The sequence below is a fragment of the Pteropus vampyrus genome, unplaced genomic scaffold (genome assembly GCF_000151845.1).
Source record: "Pteropus vampyrus isolate Shadow unplaced genomic scaffold, Pvam_2.0 Scaffold627, whole genome shotgun sequence".
In the NCBI taxonomy this organism is placed as follows: domain Eukaryota; kingdom Metazoa; phylum Chordata; class Mammalia; order Chiroptera; family Pteropodidae; genus Pteropus; species Pteropus vampyrus.
The window spans coordinates 349,691-376,692 of NW_011889408.1; the positions used below are offsets into that span (position 1 = coordinate 349,691).

Here is a 27,002-nt window from a genome sequence, read left to right on the forward strand (position 1 = left end):
AATGTGGCTTGGAGAAGACTTTCTTAAATCAAGATAATTCGGTGTTCTGTTTGCTTCTTGGATTCGAGGATCTAGTTCTTTCTATAGGTTTTAGAAGTTCTCATCACCTGTTTGAATATGCTCTCTGTTTCGTTCTCCCACTCTTTTCTTTGGTATATCTATTATTCCTATATTGCTCTTTCTGATGGAATTAGAGTGTTCTTGTAGGCTTTTTCCATTTTTTTTTTTAACCTCAAGTCTCTCTCTTTTATCTACGTCCTTTCCAGTTTTCTGCCTTCGATATAGCTAATTCTATCCTCCATCAGGTCTGCTATATTTCCTAAGCTTGATATTTCATTCTTTATCTCCTTTATTGAGTTTTTTAGCTTCAGAATTTCTGTTTGGTTCTTTTTTAAAGTTTCGGACTTTTTGGTAAAGTCTTTCTTCTGTTCACAGTTTTTATTTTTGAGTTCATTTATCTGCTTGAGTTTTCTTGCATCTCATGGAGTTTTTTTCAGAACTGCAGTTTTGAATTCTCTGTATTTAAATTACTTATTTTTATTTTGTTAAGTTTATTTTCTGGAGATTTTTTAAAATATTAATTTATTTTTAGGTTTATCAAAATATAATAGACAATTTGCTTGTATTTACATTGTAAAATTCAATGATTTTTTTTCATTTATAGTTGGCATACAATAATATATTCATTTCAGTTGTACAGCATAGTGATTAGAGATCTATATGACTCACAAAGTGATCACCCTACTAAATTTAGTACCCCTCTTCCTCCTTACATATTTATAACAACATTATTAACTATTTTCCTTATACTACGCTTTATATCTTCATGTCTATTTTGTAACTATCCATTTGTATTTCTTAAACTCTTTGCCACTTTTTTGCCATCCCCTCAACACCCTTCCCATCTAGTAGCCCTCAAAATATTCTCTGTATGAGTTTGTTTTCGCTTTTGTTGTTTTTATTTTGTTCTTTAGATTCCACGTGTACGTGAAATCATGCGGCATTTTTCTTTCTCTAACTGACTTACTTCATTTAGAGCAATATCCTCTAGGTCCATCAAGGCAATATCTTTTCCCATCCCCTTCCTTTTAGTCTGCGTGTGTCTTTTCATCTAAAGTGAGTCTTTTGTAGGCAGCATGTGTAGGGGTCTTGTTTTCTTATCCATTCAGCCACTCTGTCTTTTGGTTGGAGCACTTAATTCTTTTCCATTTGAGGTACTTGTTGATAGGAATGTAGTTATTACCATTCTTTATTTCAGTTTTAGATACATGTTTTTTCTTCTTAAAGAAGTCTCTCCGACATTTCCTGTAATACTGGCTGGTGGCGATGAATTGCTCTAGCTTATTTTTGTCTGGGTTTTCATCATGTTGAATATTTTGCCCCAGACCCTTCAGTCCTCCATAATTTCTTTTGAGAAATCAGCTGCTAGTCTTATGGGAGCTCCCTTGTAGCTAACTAATTGCTTTTCTCTTGCTGCTTTTAAGATTTTCTCTTTGTATTTGGCTTTTGGCATTTTAATTATAATGTGTTTTGATGTGGGCCTCTTTTGGTTCATCTTTTTTGGGACTCTCTGAGCTTCCTGAAGTTGCATGCCTATTTCTTTCACCAGGTTAGGGAAGTTTTCCATCATTATTTTTTCAAATAGCTCTTCAACTTCTTGTTTTCTGTAAGACCCCTATGACATAGATATTTTTACATTTAATAGCGTCCCATTGGCTTCTTAAATTATTATTATAGTCTATTTTCCATAGTGGCTGTACCAATTTGAAGTCCCACCAGCAGTGTGTGAGGGTTCCTTTTTCTGCATCGTCTCCAACATTTGTTATTACTTTTCCTGTTGATAACAGCTATTTTAACAGGTGTGAGGTGGTATCTCAAAGTGGTTTTGACTTGCATTTCCCTATAGCTACTGATGAGTATCTTTTCAAATATTTGTTGGCCATTTGTATATCCTCTAGGAAAAGTGTCTGTTCAGGTCCTTACACATTTTTTGATTGGATCATTTGTTTTTTGTTCTTATTGAGTTGCATGAGTTCTTTGTATATTTTAGATATTAGGCCCTTATTGCAGGCGTTGCTTGCAAATATATTTTCCCATTCGGATGGTTGTCTCTTTACCTTGTTTACCTGGTTTCTTTTGCTGTGCAGAAGCTTTTTTGTTTGCTGTAGTCCCATTCATTTACTTTAGCTTTTACTTCCCTTGCCTTTGAGGTCAAAGTCATAAAATCCTCTTTAAGTCCAAAGTCCTTGAGTTTAGTTCCTATGTTTTTTTCTATGCATTTTATTGATTCCAGTCTTATATTCAGATCTTTAATCCATCTTGAGTTAATTGTGATGTGTGGTGATAGACAACAGTCTAGTTTCATTCTTTTGCGGGTGGTTTTCCAGTTTTCCCAGTACCAGTTATCAAAGAGGCTTTCCTTTCTCCACTGTATGATTTCGGCTTTTTTTGTCGAAAATTATTTGCCTATATAACTATGGGTTTACTTCTGGACTCTTGATTCTGTTTCACTGGTCCATATGTCTGTTTTTCTGCCAATACCATACCATTTTGATTACTGTAACTTTGTAGTATAATTTGAAGTCAGGCAGAGTTATACCTCCAGCCTCATTCTTTTTTCTCTGGATGCTTTGGTGATTCAGAGACTTTTGTTTTTTCATACAAATCTGATGATTATTTTTTTTGTCTTATTTCTTTAAAAAATGCTGATGAGATTTTGATGAGGATTGCATGAAATCTGTGTAATGCTTTAGATAATAAAGTCATTTTAACTATGCTGATTATTCCAATCCAAGAACATGGACTATCTTTCCATTTCTTTGTGTCTTCTTCAATTTCTTTTGATAAGGTCTTATAATTTTCATTATATAGGTCCTTCACATGTTTTGTTAGATTAATTCCTAGGTATTTTATTCTTGTCGTTGCAATTGCAAAAGAAATTATTTTTTCCACTTCTTTTTCTGACACTTCATTATTAGAGTATAGGAAAGCTATGGATTTTTGAATGTCGATTTTGCATCCAGAAACTTTACTGTATTTGCTTATTGTTTCTAGTATTGTTCTTGTGGAGTCTTTAGGATTTTATATAAAGAGAATCATGTCATCTGCAAATAGTGACAGTTTACTTCTTCATTTCCTGTTTGGATGCCTTTTATATCTTTCTCTTGCCTAATTGCACTTGCTAGGACTTCCAATGTTATATTGAATAACAGTTATAACCAGTGTTTTGAACTCTGCATCTGTTAGATTTCTTAACTCCATTATTCCTGGATCTCTGTTCTGTTTTCTCGTATGATTTCTGTTTCTTTGTCTTCTCATTTTGGCTGCCTTTCTGTGTCTGTTTCTATGTACTAAGCAAAGCTCTTAAGTCTTTTAGTCTTATTAGCGTGGCTTTGTGTAGTAGGTGTCCAGTAGCACATTCCTGAGAGGGATTCAGCTGCAAATCAAGTTTGGCCCCAGCCTGTGCGCCCCTGGGACCACCACCTGTTAAGACTCAGCAAGCAATCCACAGATGTTGTGCTTATAGTTGCCTCAAGAGGCCACACCAGAAACCGAGGCCGGGTGCCACTAGTGCAAACCTTAGCTCTGCTCAGCAATGAGCACTGGACTTGCTGAAGGCACAACTGGATGTGGTTTGGGTGGGGCTGCAAGTTGGGGTAAGCAGAGTTTCAGGAACTGCTCTGAGCAGAGTAAGCTCTGTTATTCAGTTTGATGATATTTCAGTTCTCGCGGTGCTGAGTTCTCACCCTGGGAGGGAGGCAGGTTCAACATAGGAGCAATGGATAATGCTGCACTTCTGCCCAAGAGAGAGCCTTGCCTCCGGCCCTCACTCTGACAACTCAGTGTCCCCCTGTAATTCCCTGGTGCCCCCTGTGCAGCTCACCAGGCGCGATACTCATAGCGAGCTGGTCCGTCATCATGAAAGTTCAGTTGTGGACATGACCCCTTTCAGAGGCTTCTGCAGCTGCCAGCTGCCGCTGCTGTAGCCTCTGCCCCACTCAGCCACTAGGGACCAGCAGCCTCGTGTCTTTGCCCCCTCCTATCTTCTACCATTGCAGATTGATTACTTATTTTTCTCCCTAATTGTAGTGCTTCTGATCATCTAGATCCCAGATGACTTTGCTTGCTGTTTGCTCTGTGTTTCTGTAACGACTTTGATTTGGTCACAAGAGGGAAAAACAAGCTCTCTATCATCTATACCAATTTTTCCTGCTTCCTCTTATTTTCTGGTTTTAAAATTTTATTTCTGAGATGCCTTGTTACCTTGGTTATTCATAGTGTTTGATGGATTATTACTCTGACTAGACATTTATGGGAATAAACACTGCTTTTTAAAATATTTTATTATTATTAAGAGTGATCTCTCTTTAGCAGGTTGATAAAAAGGGTTTGTTTATTTGGTTTTTAGTAGATGGTGCACAAGCCTCCTGCACTGCCAATACCACCAGGATCTCTGCTGTGTGGCAAAAAGAAAAAAGAAATGTATGTATGTATATGTATGTATATGTATACATGTATCTGTATGTACATATACATATATGTACATACATATACATTTGTATATACGTGTGTGTGTGTGTGTGTGTGTGTGTGTGTGTGTGTGTGTGTGTGTATCTCCTATATTCCCTGGGAGGTGTGTGTCTCCTCTGTGACCAGGTTGCATCAGTCCCATGGCTCTAATCCCATGTGTGAATGTGATGAGAGAGAGGTTTCTGAGTCCTTGAAGAGGCCCTGATTTTCTAGTGCTGCGCTAGTGCCCAGATGCAGTGTTGTGCTACCTGAGGTGTCCAAGGTGTCTCTGCCAGGATCAACCTCAATCAGTGGGAGTGGGGAACATTGAGAGAGGCTGCTGGTGTGCTTGTGGCTGATTTCCTTCCAGTAATGGTGACTGCCAGGTCTCAGCTTAATCACCTCTGTTACTCCCCCCTTGTCTCTGGGACCAGCTGTAGTGTGCATCTGCTACTCAGAAGCTGTTTCCTCAGTTCCCAAGACTACAGATTCCCTGCTTTCTAGCCTCATACTCACTGCTGCAGTTTTCTCTGGGGCCTGCTACTAGCTCTGGGAGGATGTAGGGAGTCATCCAGGCTTCGTGACTTTGTTTTCTGTCTGGCAATGGCGGTTGCTAGAACACTTCTGTTGCACCTCTGTATTCTGTTTCTGTCCTCATCACTGGGTTCTGCTATAGTGTTGCTGATCCCTCAGGCAGGAATGCTCAGGGGCTACAGAAAGTGCACACTACAACCTGATTCCTCCCCTCTGCCTGAGTCCTGTAGGGAGCTTTGGGCTGTGTCCCAGCACTTGTCTCCTCTCCTCTCCCTTTTTTCCTCCCTTGCTCACCTAATTTGCCCATCTTCAGATGCTCTGATATACAAATCTCTCAGAAGTGTTTCTATGTTGGTCTGGGAATCATCCATTGGATTGTAGCTGTTCAACTTGTTGTAGTCTCAAGGGAAGAGATTAAGGGCACCCCACATGCCACCATGCTTCTCAGGATCCATTCAGGGTAGATTATTTTAAATCCTAAAATAGTGAGGAAAAAGATAGAGCCAGTAGGTAGCTGTTAGGTTCCTGGTTTCAAGGCAAAAGTCAAGTACTGTATGATGCTGGGAAATGTGTGTGTGTGTGTGTGTGTGTGTGTGTGTGTGTGTGTGTTTGTGTTGCCTTTTCTTCTTGTTTTGATTCTTTTCCACTGCTAGGAAGGAACTGTAGATCAGAGAAGCATCTGGCATTAATACTATGGATCTTCCTTTGATCTAATAAAAGCTTTTTAGTCATAGTGCTTAGACTTTGTGTCACCTTTTAGAAAATTGAGTGTAATTAATCTTAATTTATTATGGTGTATAATTTTATTAAAGTATAAAGTAACAAAAATTACCCAAGATTTCCAAGCTGAAAAGTCCTCTTAGGATGGAATTACTCGTTAAGAAAAAGAGAACTGATTTGAAGTTAGTTTTTCTTCCCCCTGCTCTGGCTATATTTTAAAAATACATGAACAATAAAAAAGTGCTACTTTCCTGATATAAATATTTATAAATTTAAATTCTTTTAATCTAAACATTTTCAGAGATTATTTCTTACCAAATAAATCTGTTCACAATGTTATTTGTATTTTTGTTTATATGAGGATCTGTATTATGAATCAGAATTCTATTTTATCTGTATTATGAACAAGAATTCTGATACATTCTGCTTTTAGAGAGATATTTAGATAATCTAAGAGCATCTTTCATGTAACAGACACCAGGTAGTTTACTGCTGATTCTAAAGTTCTATTTTCATGAAAGGAGTTATTTCTTGTTAGAAAATTATTTTCCCACTATATTACATTTCTTACAGTGCTAAAGACACTGTATCGTGCAGTATGGATAGAGTTTCTGCAGCACATGCCCCATAATCAGTTCTTCTGATTGAAAATATATTGCTGAATTTTAGAAACATCTAAGGAAATCACAGTGGTTTGGCATGAAAAAAACAGTGTCAAATGTTTGAATATGCAACAAAAAGGGGGAAAATTAATGAAGATGTTTCCATCCTAAATAGGCCTATTTTGTAGTGCTGGTGTTTGTTGACAGAACATCCATAAGACTCTAAACACTGTGTAAAAGAATCAGGCACTGCCTATGCCTTGCGGGCTTAAAATATGCCTCTGTGAAGTCTCAATCTAAACTATATGTTAATTTTTCTAAGGAAAAACTGTTTAGACAATGCAGATGATTGAATGAGGTGATCTCTTGAGGTTCCTTCTAGTCCTGTGAGTCTAAGAAACACTATGTATTTCTAAAGCTGGTGATTATTGACAAATTAAGTTTCGACAATTCTAGCCAAGAATACCGCTTAATGCTCATTGTGAGAACTGAAATATTGGTAATATTTCCAAGTTGGTGGAGAATGCCTTGGATTTGCAAGATGTTTCCATGGTCTTACCTGACTGATTTTAAATCGTGCTTTTCTGGTATCCCTTTGAAACTCTAATGAAGAAGTAACCCTGAAACAAAGGATGATTTATTTCATGATAGTAAAGTTGACCCTTGTATTAATGTAAAGCAGGGTGAGCCCAGAAGGGGAGAAGAGGAAATGTGGAAGAAAAGGAATGGAGAAGTTGGTCACTGAAGAGACAGTGTAGAAAGACCGTAGGAAGCTATCACCTCAGAAAATGTGGGAGAGGGATATGTAGCCTGATGTTGTCTTTTCAGACAAATATGTTCCTGAAACCAGAAAAGGTAATGTAACTTGTCTAAAATCACAGTGTCTCAGTAGAAAAGCCTAAAGTCTTAGTTCCCTGCTTAATTCAATGTGTTTTATCTCATTGATGCCTATGCTTTGCCTATTGAGTCTTCCGGAGAACCAGAAATCCTACAACGTATCTTTTTACATTCTTTGTTGCTACACAAATGCTATTCTCTAAACCTGAAAATACAGTTATTGCCTTCCAGCCCTGTCATTCTCCTTCACTCTGCCCTTTATCTCTTCTCTTCTCCAACATACTTAAGGATGTTATTCTAAATTTGAGTTTTCAGAAACATCTGCTTAGTCCAAATAGATCAGATGGCAGAGGTAGAAAACTGTGATAATAAAGATAATAGATTCAATACTGGTTTGCTGTGAATCTGGAATTCATTTTTATATTTAACTTAGTTTAATTTATTTTCAACTAGTATAATTCTCAAATCTCTGAAAGTTTCAGTATCTGTTTTTTTCTTGCTCTTCAAAGTGTGACCACACACCTCTTGGTGTGGAATGTTGGTCAGAAATATATTTTAGAGCTCACTGTCTTTATAACTTAATTGGTTTTAATCAAACATGTTGGTCATATCACAAACTTTTCTTTCTAATTCTTGTTCAGTGTGTTAAATCCATTATTTTCAGAAAGGCCCCTAAAGAACTTCATTAGTCAGTTTGTGTATTAGGAAACTCTTGTAAGTCTCCTAGAAGTAGATTATGAAGTAGAATAGTTGAGTTGCTTACTCTTAAGTTGTTACTAAAACTAATATGTGTGTGTGTGTGTGTGTGTGTGTGTATTAAACATCTGTTAATATATATCCAAAATATTTATATATATTTCTAAATTTCTAAAGTTCTAAGTTTTAAAAATAAGCATCAAGAGAAGGTGCAACTAGAGGAAATGGAAAAAAAATATTACAGAAAACATATTCTTGCTCATGTTTAAGGACTTTGGCATGTGCTAATTACCCATGTGCATATCTTTACTCATTTCTATCAAAGGAAAAGAGAAAAATCAGAATTCCACTAGTCTAGGAACATTGTCTGCCATGAAATATTCATGAAAGATTTTAGTTGAAGGAGAGTTTAGGAGAGAAAAGAACTGTGAAAAGTTGGGGAGACGCAGAAATATTTTGGTAAATGAAAATAATTTTCTAGGGATTTAAAAAATATAGCTAAAAAAGATTGGTTCTTTAAAAGGACATATTTTTTGTTTGTTTTTAATTTTATTTTATTAGTTTTAAGTATTCAGTACACTGGTTAGACATTTATATAGTTTATTTAATGATCCCCCTAATTGTTTTTTCTCTCCTCTGGCTCTCCACCTAGCCATTACATTAATGCTAACTGCATTCCCTATGCCATGCTCCCCACCTTCGTGACCAACTCTCAACTACTAATTTGTACTTCTTTAACCCTTCACCCATTCTCCCAGCCCCCCAACCCCCTCCCCTCTGGCGATCCCCAGATTGAGAAGGACAGATTCTTAATGGATGTTTAAAATACACATATTTCTAACAAACTCAGGAAACATTTTTAATAATCGATTAATAACTCTTGTGTCATATTTGAGTTGACATATTACCAATCTAAATGCCAAGTTTACTTAACCATTTGCTGGCCACTAGGCCATAGGATTCAGGTTTGGGACTTCTATATTATTGTCATATAAGAGATAGATTAAATAGTGTCAAAGTAAAGGCTCTGACTCCCTCAGAGGCTACTTGGAATTCTTACTTGCTCTTGACATTTCTGGAAATGAACAAAAACTCGCTATTCATTAGTTTTTGAAAATTTTGCTTACATGCATGAGAGGCCCTCTCAGGACAGAAGCTATAGAATATATCTAAAGTAGACACTGGTCCTCAATTAATACAGACAGAAAATTTGTAATGGAATATTTATATTTCAATTTGAGTTTCAGGAAAATAAATTTCTTTTCACAAAGAAAAGCATAGATCCTCTTGGCTGCATGAGAAAGAAAATAGAAACCTCTAACCTAGAAAGAAGAAAAAAATGAAGCTGGCAATTGAATAAGGCTCAAGTCTTGTATTTCCAGCTCTTCCTACTACCCTTCGCTTTCTGGGGTTTTTGGGGAATAATAGAGTTAGGAGAAGCTGTGAGAAGTTCAAAATCCATTTGAGTAACTTTATAATTAAAACATCTTGTACAGCAGAAATTTGTTTCTTTAACAAAGTGTTAGACTGTCAGGCGAAGATAGAGAAAAGCAGCAGATAGCCAATACCTTCCTGTGGGTAGAATGTTCTCCATTTTAATGACACAAAGTGAGACAAGTTTATGTAATATATATGGAAAATATTAATTACCATCAATAGTCATCACTGATATAAATTTGAGAAGTTCTGTGCAGACACAAGCCCTAGCAACCCATATCCAGATGTTCTTAACTGTTTGTTATTGACTTGACAACCACTAGGTGACACTGTTGCTTTACAGAGTTAGTACTGGAAGCTCCATTAACCATGTAAAAGTTATGCAGGAAGAACTATTATTTATAATTTTTTAAAACATGTTTTTTATAGTTTAAATATGAATATCTAATTTACCAGCCTGAAATTGAATTAATGATGATTGTCATTATTATAAATTGTTCTGACAAAACTCTCTACTATATAAGATTTATAAACACTTAGAATAAAACTACTAAGACTACTGCTACTCCTAGTGCCATTTGCCACCTCACCAACGTCTAATATTTCTCAACTGCTTACTCTGCAAGTACCTTTGTGCTTAATATTATAGATAAATTATTTCATTTAACCCTTTTGTCAACCAAACTTGTTAAAGATGACAAAACTAAGAATTGGCAGAACAAGAATTCAAACACTATCTGACTGCTACCCTGACTACTTCATTGACAGACGTGGTCGCTGATCACACAGCAAGCTAGTGGTTGGACATGACCTGAGTTCTGTGATAGTATTTCCAATCCAGTTGCCTATATCAAAATGAGAGAATGTAGAAGAAAATAGTGGCATATGTTTAATAAAAACATAATATGGTTTTCTTTTCATTACTTTTAAAAGGTGTTCTTGAGAATACATATTTGTGAAAAACTATGTGTCTATTTGATATACTTAATATTTTTTTCACAGCAGATAATTTTAATTTAGAATTGCTAAGTAAAACCCAGGATACCTATTTAATTTTGTGTTTGAGATAAATGTCTTTTTAGCATAAGTATGTCCCATGCAAAAATCTGAATTTCTGATAAACAATAAATACATTTATTTTTTGTGTAAGTATTTTACAAATGTTGTTTGAGACATACCTATATTAAAAATCAAAAATTATTCCTTATCTGAAATTCAAATTTAACTAAATGTCCTATGTTTTAATTTACTAAATCTGGCAATGTTACCTTATCTATTATTCCAATTAATTTGAGGCAGTACAAAACTCACTCAATTCCTTTTTCTCTATGTTGACTCCCTCCCTTCTTTCTCTATATCTCCTTCATTCCTCTATGAGGAATATATACTTGTCCTTTTAAAGAATGATCCCTCGATGCCTTTTATCCTTTTTTTTCCTGCTTCTTTCCAGACCTATTCCATCATGTTTGTCTCATTTTCACTTTTTCTCTCTACCGTGTCTTTTTTTCATCTATAAAAGTGATTAGAGATTTTTACCTGAAACAAAAACAAAAATGAAAGCAAAAACAAAAAACAAAAACAAAAACAAAAACAAAACCTCAAGCTTCCTCTGCATTTTATTTGGTTATATTTCTTGAAAGAGTAATCCCTATTTTCTTATCACACATTTACTCTTCAAATAACAGCACTCTGGTTTCTGTGCCCACTACTTCTCTACCAAAAGTCATTTAACAACTTTCCAGTTGCTAAACTTCCATACTTTTCTAATCCCTCATCTTTCTTTTTTTTTCCTTCTGTATTTGACAGTGTTCCATCTTTAATCCCTTATTTCAGTCTCTCTGTATTATTTACCTTTTTGGGACAGATCATCACTTTCTTATGATACATTCTGAAATTTTTAATCTCCATCTCCATTGTAATAATGACACCACCATATTCCCCACCACAGTAAAACATTCTTTTTTGACAATCTTTTGTTATTTTATATCACTTCTACCTCTACCACATTCTTGCATCTACCCATTCCCTTTAATCTTCAATCTGATTAAATTATCAACAAAAGGAAGAGGATTCTTCAAAAAGAATTAAGATGAACAGGATAGAAATTGTATTCTATCTGTCTTTCCCACTTTAGTCTCCTTAACTGATGATTATCCTGGAGCTGACAGGAATAAAAATTTTGTTCTGGTAGTGGGATTCTTTATTTTCTGGATTTATGGATAAGTTAATAAGTGCTCTGCTTTCAACTGGCTGCTATTTGACAGTGATCTTCTGGTTCATCAGAATGGAGGTGGGATATGAAAATACTTTTGTTATCCTTTACCTGAGATGGGTTCTCAGATTCACATTCAGTTTTGAGTATTATCTGTTCAAGATGTTGACTAGAATGTGAAAAAAATCATATATACAATCTGCCTATTCCTAATCTCAGGAATCAATTCCAGAAGGGCAGGTGAGACCTTGAACTCTTAATCTTTTACCCTTGGTTTCACAATCCTAATTATGTTAAGTCTTCTAAAATATAATGTTCCTTCATTTTCACGACTTCCTTGGGGATGGATAACCCACAGGGATATATTAGAAAGCATTATAATCATCCCATGTAATTTTTAAAGCAACCCATTAAATTGGTGGCTTAAAATAATAAGAATGTTCATTGGATTGGAGAATTTTAGAATATTACTTAATTAGGTGGATATTTTCTTTTAATTTATAAGTTAGTAGACTGCCCATCAAAAGTAATTCCTTCTCTCCTTAGATATCTAAAAGAATTGATAGGCTTAAATACTGTGTGCTCCTAAGCATACCTATTACTTCTTACTTTGGACTACTTTTAAGTTTCTAGGAAGAATAAAATCTTGTTTTTATAGATTGGGTTGAGACTCACAGTCAATTTGTTAAAAGTGATTTATAGATGCAAATATGAAGAAATGTTTCTGTTAGCTCTCATAAAGAATCACCTTAGATTATAAACTCCTAGAGCAAGAATGGTAAACTTACACTCCCACTAATGCCCATAGCAGATATCACTAATAAATCTATGCGAATTTGCTGAGCATGGAGGTACTGCTTCAGAATTATTTTCAACTCCTCATTTCAGTAGAAGAACTGATTTATCTGCTTTAGCAGAGAATATAGATGACCTTTTTGTTAATCATATTCAGAACATAGAGGGTAAATGTCAGAAGATAAAATCAAATCAAGAGTTTAGGAATTTCAGGAAAACCTTGAGGACATGGCCTACTTTTGAGTTTGAGTAGAGAGAATGGAGTTGGCATGCAAGTCCCTAAAACAGACAGGAGTGACCAATGGTTCATCCTCAAAAATGACCAATTTTTGTCTATATCTTCCAAAAATTGGTCATTTTTGAGGATGAATAATGTTGTAGTGCAAATCAGAATTTCAGGTTCAAGCAAGGAAGATGGAAATAGATTTGGGTTGTTATTCAATTAGACCAGTTTGCAAAAAATTATAAACTAGATAAGATTATCTATCCAGGAGAAGGAAACATTCCATTCTAACTGAATAGTGATGGGAAGTAAGATATATCTCATGTTCTTCCTTTATGCTTTTAATGCATTAAAGCATATTAAAAGCTCAATTTAAAATTGTTGAAATACACACATTATTTAGATTACCTTAGCAACTAATGAAAGAAATTTATAGGTACTAACAACTAACATTTATCAGTGCTTCTCTCATATGCCAGGCATTGTCCTTGATATCTTAATTATCTAAATCCTCCCCTCAGAGACCTTGAAAAGTTGGCACGGAATTTCAGCTTTGCTTGCCAATATGCTGGGTATTTGTCTTCATAATACAACACTTTGAATATTTCTTTTGTGTTTTTCTCCTTTTGATATGAATAAAAAGTAATGGTCCCTGGGACTTGGTTTACATGCTTATATATATATATATATTTTACCACCAATTATATTGTGAATATGGTACAAAATCTCATTGAAATCTATGTAAACCTTGCAACTTCTAGTGTAAATTTTAGTAATTAAATGGAGAGAAAAAGAACTCTGGCTTTATTCCCTGTGTGTTACTTCAACTGAAAGAAGTGCTTTATGGAAGGTCTAAAAAGTCCCTTAAAATTTGAATTTCCAATAAACTAAAATAGTTTGAATGTTTGTCTATATCTTCCAATAAGTTATAAATTTGTAGTTATTCACTATTTATTTTTCTATTTGACTCCACTCTCTGAGTTATACTTTAGCCATCCAAGCTTAGTCAAATAAGCTTGAGTACTGAGAACTTTCAAATATTATTATGTGCCTTTTGGTAACAAGAAATTAGTTGTAGCCTATGTTTGAATTATGTTGTCAGATATGAAATGTAAACCAGCAAGCAAAAACTAGCTTAAAAGAAAAATGATTTATGGCTTCAAGGTATCAGGAAATTCTAAGCATGAGTGCTCCAAATTTTTACTGGAAAGTTAATTGATCCAGAAAACTAGACATGATTAAGTGTTGTGGAAGTCAACATGTGACAGGTTGAAGAATGTTGCAATGAGACTACTCAAAATGTGAATTTATTATACATTTGGGCTGGTGTAAGATATTAACCCCAAAAAGCCCACTAGAGCATGGGAAAAATATCTAACAATAAAAATGACATCATTAGTAATTATTCTTTGCCAGTTAAGCCCTAATAATTCTATTTCTAAGAAAATAGTCAAAAATTTGGTTTAAGATTTATGCCTAAAGATGTGAATCTCATTGTTATCTGCAAAATAAACAAGAAACAACAACAAGAACACCTCTTCAGCACCCACCCAAAATGGAAGAACTAAAGTATTTACTACTCAGGAAATGTGTATGTAAATTATGGTACATACACATTTTATAAATTCCTTTATAAATTGTTTATAAAGGAATATTGTGCAGTCATTAAAAAATCATGCTGTAGGAATTTTACATAATATGGCAGAGGCTAATGATATAATAACCAGTAAAATCAAAAGTTATATGTACAGTAATGTCCCAATTATGTAAAGAAAAACTTTTCATACAAAAGAAAAATAGAAAAATCAACAGTGTGATTATGGAACATATTTCTTCTTTTTCTAATACTTTTCTATACTTTCCAAAATTCTCTATTTTATAATAGTAATTAGATTATTTAATAACCAGAAAAAATGAAGGAATAATATTGAGAAAAATAAATGGCTTCTGAATTCTTATCAAAGTGCAAACATTCTGCATTTTGCTCTATTAATCCTTGACATAACGCATATAAAGCTATGAAAGTTGACCATGGAAATAAAAGCAAATGGAATAAGTAGAAACTTGGGTTTTAACTTTTGATATTATAATGCATACATGTGTATGAGAGCAGTTTGGTGATTTTTCAGTTTTGTAGGTTTATTCATATATCATATTTCAAATATTTTCTTTTAATAAAAATACCTCTTGTTACAAGTGAGAATCTTAAAAGTAATGACCAGTTCTGCATCTTAGAATAGCCAACTATTTCTTGCATAAAGGCCATCTCTCGGGAATGCTATAAAAATGTTTCCACACTTCTTGAATCCACTTCATGAGGTGTCACATATAGGTACTATTTTAACTTTAAGACTTAAGATTTAATAAGGCTAACACTACAAGATCCACAATAGTATTGATTTTTCACTAAAAGTAATTTTATAAATCAAACACTGTTTGGTAATATTGAGGAAATTTGCTCTTTTGGATTGATACCTATGTAGCAATATAGTCTGTATAGAATATTCTAGTCATTTTCTTCTGAGTGACACAACAAAGTCTACTTTTTTTCTGTTATTACGATTCCTTCTAGATGAGGACTTTGTACCTAGGGGGATAGTCTAATGAAATTATTAAACAAATTCTATTATATCTCTTAATAGAAGTACTAGATTGAAAGTTATATGTCTGCTAAAGACATAGTATATTTGATTTCAGTAATAAGTTTGATACAAATTCTTAAGATACATTTTTGGACAAAATAAAAAAATATTCTGTTTAACTAACTTTTCTTAAATAATTTCTACTAAATAATTAATTTTAATCTGAAGGATAGTTTCTGGTAGATGTGCCTGATTTTTCTTATTTGTTGATTTGAATAAGACATATAGCATGCTTAATCAATTTTTGGGTAATACTGTAGAATGAGGTCTGTCCTCCCAAAATTCATATGTTAAAGCCTTAACCCCCAAAATGATGGCATTTGGAGATGGATCCTTTGGGAGATAATTAGGTTTAGGTCAGGTCACAAGGAAAGGGTGTCTCTATGATAAGATTAATGTCCACATAAGAAGAGATACCAAAGAGGTTACTCTCTCTTGTTCTCTCTCTGCTACGTGAAGACACAATAAAAAAGTAGCCATCTGAAAACCAGGGAGAGGGCCCTCACCAGGAATCCAAATGGCTGGAATCTTGATCTTCAACTTCCCAGCCTCCAGAACTGTGAGAAATAAATCCCTGTAGTTGAAGTTACTCAGTCTATGTATGGTATTTTCTTATGGCAGCCTGAGCTGACTAATACAGGTATCATAATGTTAGAGGAATAGCAAATATGTTGAAATGAAGCACATACTTATCTGTAGTAGTAATGACTGTATCAGATTCAGGAAGATTTTAACAATGAATTAATTGACCAGATTCCCTAGATCAGATAACGGTTTAACATAAAACTTTGTGCTTAGAATTTTATAAAATGTTCTCCTATAATAAAGGATGGAGAATATATCATATAACAGAGTAAGTCTGAAAAGTGCATTTAATTGTATGATATTGCTTTGACTTTTCAAGTTAGAATACAGCTAAACACCATTAATTCTTGATATCATATTCTAAAAAGGAAAATTGGCAAACTATAGAAAATCATGAGGAAGATAATGGTAGACTGTTTGAAAGCCATATTATATGATGAACAACTTTCATTTTCAGCCAGAATAAAATAGCGGGGACTAGATTTACCTTCCTGCCCCAAACAAATAAGAACCTAAGAAAATATATGAAGCAAGATTGCCAAGATTTTTGACATAGGGCAACAAAGGACAGTAATCTTGGAGGGAATGGAAATAAACCAAATGAGCCCAATGATTGTCCCAGCTTACTGCCGGGAATGTTCCTAGGCCATAGTGCAGTAGAGCATAGAGGTGAATGAGAACACAAGGGGAGACTGGTGGTCTTTCTAAGTTGAAGAGAAGAAGCTGGGAGTCTGAAGTGGCCAAAACAAATAGATTTCACATGGCAGAGAAGAGAGCTCCACAGAGAAAGAGCCCCTCCCCAAATCTGCACATGTAGAGTGTTAGGCTAAGTAAAGATCAGCACATCAGTGTAAGGAATCTACAGACAATGGGAAAATGATTAGAAGGAGCAAACCTAGGGACTCATACAGAGTCCATACAGGGTCAGGAATACTTATGTTTCCATCAGCCAGAGTGAAACTCATAATCCACAGAGGTCACAACTTTGGGTTTTGCCTCAATAGTGGACATAAATGTTGTTCTGGTCCCACTTATCAGTATAATCATTTCAGGTCTTGCTTTTAATCTCTGAAATAATAAAAAAAAACACATTGGATGGAACTAACAGTAGATTAAACATTGCAGAATAAAAGATTAGTGAACTTGAAGACATAGCAGTTGAAACCACCCAAAATGAAATATTAAAAAATCCCCCCCAAAATATATACAAAACATCTGCAAACTATGGGACAGCATCAAGACTGTTATATATTTATTTGGAGTCTCCAGAGGATGTAGGACAGAAAAAAATATTTGAATAATTGCCAGACATTTTCCAAATATGATGAAAACTATAAACTTATAGATCTAAGAAGCTCAACAAACACCAAGCATACACACGAAAAGAACAAATTGTGTTAGGAGGAAGAAACACCAAGGCACATTGTAATAAAATTTCTTGTTGGAAACAATGCAAGCTAGAAGGCAGTGGAGCACCATCTTTAAAGTACTAAAACAAACAAAATAGATAACATCAACAACAAAGATCCCTGTTAAACTTGAATTTTACAGTCAATAAAATATCTTTATTGATATTAGATACATAAAGCCTGAAAGAATTCATCCAGCAAACCAGCACTAGAAGAAATATTAAAGAAAATACTTTAGTTAGGAGAATATAACCAGATGAAAATCTGATACTATTCAAGGAAAAATGAAGAGCAACGGAACAGTAACTCTGTGGGTAAATATAAAAGACTTTTTAAATTATTTAAATGTCTTTAAAAGATAAGCAAATTTAAGGCAAAAAAATCTATTTTAAGTTTTATAATACATGTAGACATAATGTATGGCAACAATAACACAAAGAGAAATGGAAATATATAGTTGTAAGGTCCATTACTAAGTGTAATGGTGTATGCTATCACTTGCAGGTAGACTTTGATAAGGTAAAGATGTATACTGTAAACTCTAAAGTGATTACCAAAATAAAACTTACAGTTAATAAAGCAACACAAGAAATAAAATAGAATCATAAAAAGTAGTTAATTTAGAAGGTGACATCAGAAGCATGGTGATGTGAGGGGTCCCCTTGATCTTCTCCCCTTGAAATTACAAGTTGAACAGATATAATCCTCCCTCCCCGAACTAGCAGTGGGCCAACTGTAGCAGCAAATGTTGGGCTACAAAGCAGGAAGTCTGCAGCCTTGAGAACTGAAGAAACAGCTTCTGAGTGGCAGATGCACAGTGCAACTGGTTACAGTAACAGGAGTGGAGCTGAGGCAGCTAAGGCCTGGCAGTCACCATTACTGGAAGGTAATCAGCCACAGACACACCAGTAGCCTCTTCCAACCCACCATACACCCACCCATCAAGGCTGATTCTGGCAGAGGCACTGGGGTACCTCAGGTAGCACAACACTGCATCTGGCTGCTGGAACAACACAGGGAAATCAGGGGCTCTGAACTTCATCACTCATCACATTCTCCCACTGGGGTAGAATCCTGAGACTGGTGCAACCTGGTCATAGAGGAGATACACACCTCCCCAAGGGAATAAAAGACATTTTTTTTTTTTTTTTTGTCACATAGCAGAGATCTGGGAGGTCCTGGCAGTGCAGAAGGCTTTTGTACCACCTACTAAAAAACAACAACAGAAAAAAAAAAACCTCTTTTCTTATCAACCCACTAAAGAAGGACTACTCTTAAAGACAGATGCACTCTGACATTAATAGCAGCATTATTTATAGTGACCAAGACATGAAAACCACTGAAGTATTCTTCAATAGATGATTGGCTAAAGAAGATCTGGTACATATATACAGTGGAATATTACTCAGCCATAAAAAACAATAAAATACTACCATTTGTGACAAAATGGATGGATCTTGAGAGTATCATGTGAAGCAAAATAAGTCAGACAGAAAAAGTTAAGAATCATATGATTTCACTCATATGTGGGATATAAAACTGAGAGCAACAAGTGAACAAGATAAACAAAAATTCATCAACACAGACAGTAGTTTAGCGGTTACCATAGGCAAAGGGGGAAGGGGAAGGTAGTAAGAGTATAGGGGTTCAAATATATGGTGATAAAAGGAAATTTAACTTTGGGTGGTGAAAACACAATGCAATATACGTATAATGTATTATTGAGTTGTACAATTCAAACCTATATAATTTTATTAACCAATGTTACCCCATGAAATTTAATTCAAATAATTAATACAAAAGATGCTAGTAAAAGAGGAAACATAAATAACTTATAGGATAAATATAAGATAAGTTCAAAATGGTAGGTTTAAACCCAAACATATCAATAATCACATAAATATAAATGGTCTAAAGCCTCCAAATAAGGCAGAGATTGTCATGTTGGATTAAGAAAGCAAGACCCAATTCTATGGTGCCTACTGGAAGTCCACTTTAAATAAAAAGATACAAATGGTTTAAAACTGAAAACATGAAAAACAGATATGGCCAAAATTGAAGTAACTTAGGATGTATAGTTGGAAAATGCTGTCGGAGCCAGCCGATGAAGTAATTGAGGGTACCTGAAAGGGGGAGCATGGACTGAGGAAAAGAAAGAAGACAGACAGAATTGCAGGAGGGAGCACAGATTCAAGCTGTGTCCCCGAGTTTATTTAGCACACACTACTTACAGCATTGCAAAGAGAAAACAGCAGTCAAGACCCAAGGTCAGCCAAATTACTCATCCTGCAAAACAACGAAGTTCTCACAACTCCCTTCTTGGAAAACACTGAGTATTTAAAATAGTTTAGTGCCACTTATCTCAGAGCTCGCCAAGTTAGCTCGGCTCCCAACAAAATGCAAATACATGAGACGTACAATCATAATCTTTCAATTAACACATATTTCCTTTAGCAAGAAGATTAATATTCATAGAAATATGGCAGCTAAAGCAGCAGTTATAGGGCCATAATCATACAGTACTGAGGGAGATGAATTTCTAGCACCGTACTGAGTAATTCTCTCTTTTGGCGTCTTCAAATCTTAAGTCATGCTGTGTCCCCAGACAGTGTTTATTTTACTTACTGTTTATCAGTTGTTGGTCAGAAATGATTCTCAACGAACTTCTATTCTTTATTTTTTAAAATATCTTTTATTATTTATGTTTCCTCCCTCTTTCCCTTCCTCTCTCCCTCCTTCTTTCCTTCCCTCCCTCCCTTCCTCCCTCCCTCCCTCCCTCCCTCTCTCTCTCTCTTTCTTTATTCTCTCTCTCTCTCTCTCTCTCTCTCTCTCTGTTCAGACTGCTGTAACAAAAATACCATAGACTGAGTGACTGAAACAAAAAAACCACATTTATTTCTCACAGTTCTGGAAGCTGGGAAGAATTGATCCTGAAACTGAAGGGTCCCAGTGACTAGGATAGTCTAAAGAATAGACATTTTAAGTAGCAGATCTTGGCTCAATAATTGGGAAAATGTTCTAACAATTAGAAAGTCTGAATATTGGAATGGGCCATTTTTCTGGGCTTGTTAATTTTAGTCACTGGAAGAATTAAACCAGAGGTTGGATTAATTATTTTGGATAAATTAAGAAAAGGTACCCTATCTGGTGGATGACTTAGTAAAAGATGCTCCCTCTGTGTGGATGTAGTCCCATATCAGTTACATGGCTCGGTGAACAGACATGGCCTTAGTAACAGCCTCCACTTTCCTCTTCAGATGAGAACCTTTTGTAGTGTCCTCTTGTTAGAAATGCTGTTGATCAACTTCCTGAAGTACTCATGGATATGGCATTGATGGCCTCAAAGCTTTATGAGTCTATATTTCTAAATGTAATCTGGCTATAAATCAGTATTTTAGGTGTCTTAGTCTCCACACAGATCATATGCAAAGAAGCACAATGCCACAATAAAATAAATGTGAGAAGAATTTCAGTCCTTACTAGTGTCTCTAAAAAAACATTAAATGCCATCCAATTTATAACCTAAACAATAGTTCTTAAAAGAATTTTTCCTTATTCAAGCCTGGCTCAGTTCCCTCATACTTCATAATTGCTCTAGTGGCTCTCACATGCGTCTAAAACTCTCTAAAACCTCAGTCTATGAGGTTTTCTATCTCTGGTCTCCTTCTTTTCTTTACATTCACTATCTAGTTTTTCCACTTTCCATTTACTGGATTCTATGATATAAGAAAAAGGAATTATGTTGAAAACATGTAGACTCTTTCCTAGATTGTGAGAGAATGGGGAGAAGCTGAGCAAGTAAAGATAAAATCTCTCCTTATTTTCCCCGTTACTATATCTAACTCTCTTTCTCTCTCCACTTATTTTTTCTGATTCTTTAACAGCACAGCCCGGAACCATACTGAAATAGGTTAAATAATTCTTGAGTAATTTCTGGAGTAGAGATATTCAATTCATATATTAATACTTACTGAGTAGATCCTATGTCTGCAGAATCTTCTATTAAGTCTTAAGGAAAGCGGCAAAGCAAGTTATATGAATAATCCCTACAAGGAAGTTACAATCTCATCAGCCTGACTGGATAAAAACACATAAAATAGATTTCAAGGAAGAAAACTAATAGACAGTGAGAATGACTACAGCTGTACATCCATGAATAGCTTAAGGGTTACCTGGATTTGGAGTGTACAGCAAAAACAGAACTGTGGGGAAGCCAGGGAAAGTTTCATGAAAGAGATAAGAATTGAGTAAATGTTTAGTTCAAGGAATAAGACCAGGGAACTAGGGAAATTAGTATAGAGATATACTAAAGAGTCAATATGCAGCAGATAGTGACTATATTTGTAGGAACAGAGGGTCTATGCAGAGTGAGAAGACTTTTTTCTCAGTGAGAATTCAACTATTCTTCATGTGAGCTCCCATAATACTTATTGTGTAACTTAATTATTAATTTATCTCATTTTGCCTTGAATTAGAAGTAATTTCTGCTCCCTCCTAGTCTTAGGATGTTTTATAATAATTGCTGGCACTAATATGTTTAGGCATTTCAATACAGATTCATTTTCAAGTGTAATAATCCTATTTTTGTGAATTTCTTATTACCAACATGTAACACAAAGTTTTTATTTATGTATTTACTTACTTACTTACTTACGCCTACAGCACGTGGTCTTCCTAGGTGGTCTCCCATCCAAGTACTAACCAGGCCCCACCCTACTTAGCTTCTGAGTTCAGATGGGATCGGGCTTGTTCAGGGTGTAACACGAAGTTTTCAAAAAATGACTGATATTACACAAATCATTGCTGTTGATTGGTGATTTTAGTCAAGCTTTCAATTATTCTTCTCATTTTGTCAGCATAGATCTGAATTTGTGAACTAGATGTTTTGAAAAAATATCTTTATTGTTAATTTTGATTATAAAAGTAATATATACTCAGTATACCTGTAGTTTCTAAGTTTCCTTGTTTATATACTGAAGTGTATAATACAAAGTTAAATGTAGCTGTTTATGAAGAAAAATCAACATAATATCTCTACTAAAGATAAATTTACTTATGTAGTAAGTTTACATTTCATACCAATTTATACAACTTAGTCTTTAATGAGATTTCAAATCTAAATTAATGAAAAGTTTGTAAATTTAACACAGTGCAAACAATTGGAAAAATAAAAGGCAAATTCTATTCTGCACATATGAATGAAGTATACATATATTGCTACATAATTCTGATTCATTGGATTGAAAAAGAAAGGTATTTTTACACAGACAGAAAACCAGAGATACCATCTTTGGAAAGCTGACAGGGAAGCTCTTCATCTTAATTTAAAAGCAATGAGAAAATGTAGAGCAGGGGACCTTGGAAATAGCCAACGGATCCAAGTACTTTGTTATTCTGAAGGCTTCCAGAAACTTTCTATTGTCTGGACAAATAGGCATTAAAAGGGCTTCAGGAAACTATAAACATTGTATTCTTTTTCTTGGCCTCACAAATTTAGTTAATATGTTGGCTTTTTGGCTTAATAGCATAGCTCATCATTGTATTTATGGTTTTTCTTCTGAAGCTGGGGGTAACAATCATAAAATAAAAATTTGACATCCTGTTTTATTATAAAATGTAACACCCTTTCTAAAAAAAAGACCACTCCCCCCAAAAAAAGTTACGTGAAAAGAGGGCAGCATCACAAAAGAGTTGAGGATGCTTCAAAAAATAGTTTCAACCATATGTTAATCCTTAAGAAATTTCACTTACAAAACTATAAGTGATAGAATTGTATGACTTGGAGAAATAGAGAAAACTGAATAAGTAGTTTCAGAGACAGGGAAGAATGGTTGCCACCAATATTTGTTCATTGTGATGCTTATGAGATGAAATTTCAGTTTGTTTATGAGAACTGGCTATTCTGTTCCCAGAGTGGGCAGTGTCTGTCTGAATGTTTCTGTATGAATGGAAATCTCATCTCCCACGGAATAAAAATAGATAAGGCTATTAGCAAGGCTCTTTGATATTTCTGAATTTTGTAGAACTGGTAGTCATTTGATAATATTGAAAATATACACTTCTCAAAGAAATAAGTCTGGATTCTCTGATTTTACTTTTCAGAACAGACTCCTCTGGCAATTTTATGTTTTTACATATCTTGTAGAGAGAGACTGAACTAGCTGAATGCTTCCTGATTTTATTAGCATAACCCAGCCCACTTCCAACACACGCCCAAAACTACATTAGCCATTGGGATTGGAGCCCCCTCCAAAAAATAAGACTGGAGTGAATATAAGGGAACTTATTGGTGAGAAAGCTGTAGACCAACTTAACACTGAATCCATTTCTTTTCCAAGACCGGAAAAATATTACACTAACAGGAACCACTTCTCTCCATCTCATTCAGATAAGAATTCAAGGTTTTAATCTATATTTTTTATCTAGAATAATTAATTGCACCATAATTAGATATACAGCCTGGCTGCATATATTTAAATGCTTCTGTTAATCTCTCTCTCTGACCTTCTCTTACATTGATTTATTTTTTGAATAGCTTTGACATTGTTAACCACAGACGAATTGGAGCCTGGTGCTGAAAGGAGGTGTTCTGCAACGATTGTTTGCTTGTCTAAAGTTTACTTCTATAAGAGGTAATCTGAAAAATGACAGGGGCAAAGAGGAATAAGAAAAGTGTGCTCTGGAACAAGATGCATATCCCCCATTGTGAAGACTTTAAACAGTGGTGTATAAGGCGGCTACCTATTTTGGAATGGGCGCCACATTACAATCTGAAAGAAAACTTGCTTCCAGATACCGTGTCTGGGATAATGTTGGCAATTCAACAGGTGACACAAGGTAATGTACTACATTTGATTTTCCCATTTTATGCAGAATAAAGTTACTTTGCTTTAGTGAAAGAGTATTGTAACCTCAGATCTACAACTGAGCTAATGAAATGGATATTTAATTGACTCTGAGGGAATAAACATATTGAATATTTGTGTACTGAATATCTGTATAACTATGTATGTTTTACTAGTTGTCTTTTTTTTTTGCTATTTTTATAGCTATTAGTAATTGAACCAATTTTTGAATGACATTACATATTTGCAATGTTAAAATTCATACTATATAACAGTACGAGATCAGTAATTATTGGAGAATGAGTTATTACAGCTTGACCTTGCTAATATAGTTTTCTGCTTTCACTGAATTAAACTATAAAATATCTCCTGGCTTGAACACTTCATTTGTAAACCGAGTTAGCAGCACACAATTACCTCTTGCAGCCTGGAGAGCTGCTATAAGCAAGGAACATAGTTTTTGTACATAAAGGAGGCTCTTTGCCAAGATCATTATTTGGAAAGAGAATCTTGTATGCCCTTAGAGCTTATGTGTTTCACTGTGCATGTCGATTTTATTCTGTAACACATTATGCACTGCATTTATTTCTCAATAAGAAATTTAAACTGTTGAGAAGTCTAATTTTAATTTTCCCAAGGCAAGTACTAAATAATATTCTGGATTCAGATAGGTCTTTCTCTTGTGAAAAGTGCTTAGTTTTCTAGTGTGCACTTGTGTGTGAACGTGTGTGTTTTTGTGTGTGTGTGTGTGTGTTTTTCTTGAAGGTAAATTCATATTTTTTCCACTAATTTAGGTAATAATTTCCTCTCTGTAGTAAAAAAAGGAACTACCTTTTCAGGATTGAGAGAGTGGAATACTTTCCGTAGCATATACTTTGTAGATTTATGTTTCTTTGCAGTTTACTACCCCCTTGGCTTAAACTATTATTCCTGATGTTAAATTATAAGCACTCTTAATTGAATTATTCTGTAGGTGAAACAAAGTGGTTTGTATATTTATGTTTTTAGTGTGATAAGGAAAATATATAGTGGTGGTTTTAAGATCCATAATACTATCATATTTTATGGGATTCCATTTTTCTGAATTGTCTTGTATTCCATTTTTAGTGACCATTTTGCCAACATCAAAACATAGTAATATTTCATAAAAATTCAATGCAAATAACAGGATAAAGCATTTTCAGCCTTGTTTTTATTCAATTTTAAATTGAAAATGAGAAACTACTATGTACTTTGAAACTTAGATGAATTTATAAGGACTTTTTCACCAGATAATTTCAGTATATTTTATAAATCTTTGCTCTAATTTAATGTGAAATGAAAGACAAATATATTTTTTAAACAATTTGTTTTTTTTCATATTTGTAAAATATCAGGTCAATAAAGAAATTTGATAATGTGATAAAGATATCTGTGATATGTTATTAGTGAAATCATTTATGTGTAAGTCATTGGTAATTAATTATATGGCTTTTATTTGGATATAGATTTTGAGAAACACTATTTTATGATTCATTTATTTTTTTGGTGATGAAGAAACTTATTGGCTAGCCTCCAACTATGAGAAGCACAACGTTGTCTCAGTCCTTGTGTCTTAGAAATTTATGGCTCTGGCTGCTGGTTCTTTTGGAAGTCTATTAGAGCTTGGACAAGGCTTCATAGCTAAAAAGACCTTAAAGGTTTTTGTTGGTATATAAAAAGACTCATCGTTCTAAAAGTACCTATTCTTTTTAAAACAATTCTCTTAAACTTTCTCATGCTTACCCACTATGGAGAGATAAAAGGTGAAATATCATAACATTGTTTTAAGGGGCACTGCGTTAAGCCCCTTATATACGTTATTTTCCCCAATCCTAAAAAAATCTCAAGAGACAGCAGTCTATTCTTTTTCCATATGAGAAAATGGAGGCTTAGATATGTAAGTGATTTTCTCTGGACCTCATATCTAATAAGCAGTAGAGTCGGGACTTGATTCCAAAGTCAACACTTATCATTTTATACTTTACACTCTACAGTGTCAAAATAACTAGACTTATTCATAATACCACTGTTATTAATAACAGAAGGTATTTCTTTATAAAGATACAAATATCCTTCTCTTAAAATTATTTTTACATTTAGGTTTCATCCCCACAGTTTTTAGACTCAAAGATAAAGTGTAAAGGAAAATAACTACAGTAGAATATAGAGTAAGGAAGGCATTTAGACATTATTACCTTTCATTTGTGTGAATACAATATTGGCAATAATTACCAGCTCCATTTCTTTAGGAAAATTAGAAGAAAAAAGGGTAATTTTTGTTCTCACATCATAACAAAACTATAGAAACAAATATCTGTTTTTGCTCTACTGATATATGAAGCAGTTTTTCAGTTACTCAGCACAATTGAATTATATAAAATTGTTGAATTCCCCCAAAATGCCTTAGGCTATTTCATCTTTACAAATAAGAGGCTCTAATCCTTATCGCAGTGCTAATGAAGTTTTTTCTCAACCCAAGATTCACATATTCAACTATGCGAAGCTAGCACTTCTAAAAGCACTTCAAATGCAATATTTAATCTTCTAAAACAAATTGAATGATACCACCATCCTAACCAGAATTATAATAATTAATAATAATAATAGTTATTATGTTCAGGCACAACTGTAAACACTGTTATAAGAATACTGACATTTATATGAAATCGAGGCTCAGAGAGGATAAATAACTTGCTTAAAGTCACACAGCAAATGAGTGGAAGAATTACGATTTGAACTCAAGTAGTCTGGCTCCAGGGACTATGCTCTAAATTTTATTCTAGACTACTTCTCAAGTGTCATTCTCAACTCTTCCCTCTCTTGCCATTCTGACTATTAGCATGAAACCGACCATCAATTTCTGTTGTTTCTATTCCTAAATATCTTTCCAACCAAGTAATCTTCCTTCCTGCCTCCTGCTGCGTCTATAGTTTAC

At 34.4% G+C, this 27,002-nt stretch overlaps 1 protein-coding gene across 1 annotated transcript in view; it reads left to right on the plus strand.

The window, feature by feature from the left end:
• Positions 1-23,845: 23,845 nt before the first annotated feature.
• Positions 23,846-27,002, plus strand: part of SLC26A7 (solute carrier family 26 member 7) — a 131,023-nt gene continuing 127,866 nt past the window's right edge. Inside the window, exon 1 of the mRNA XM_011384815.2 lies at positions 23,846-24,038. Within this exon, the coding sequence (XP_011383117.1) occupies positions 23,846-24,038 (193 nt within the window). The remainder of the gene's footprint in view (positions 24,039-27,002) is intronic.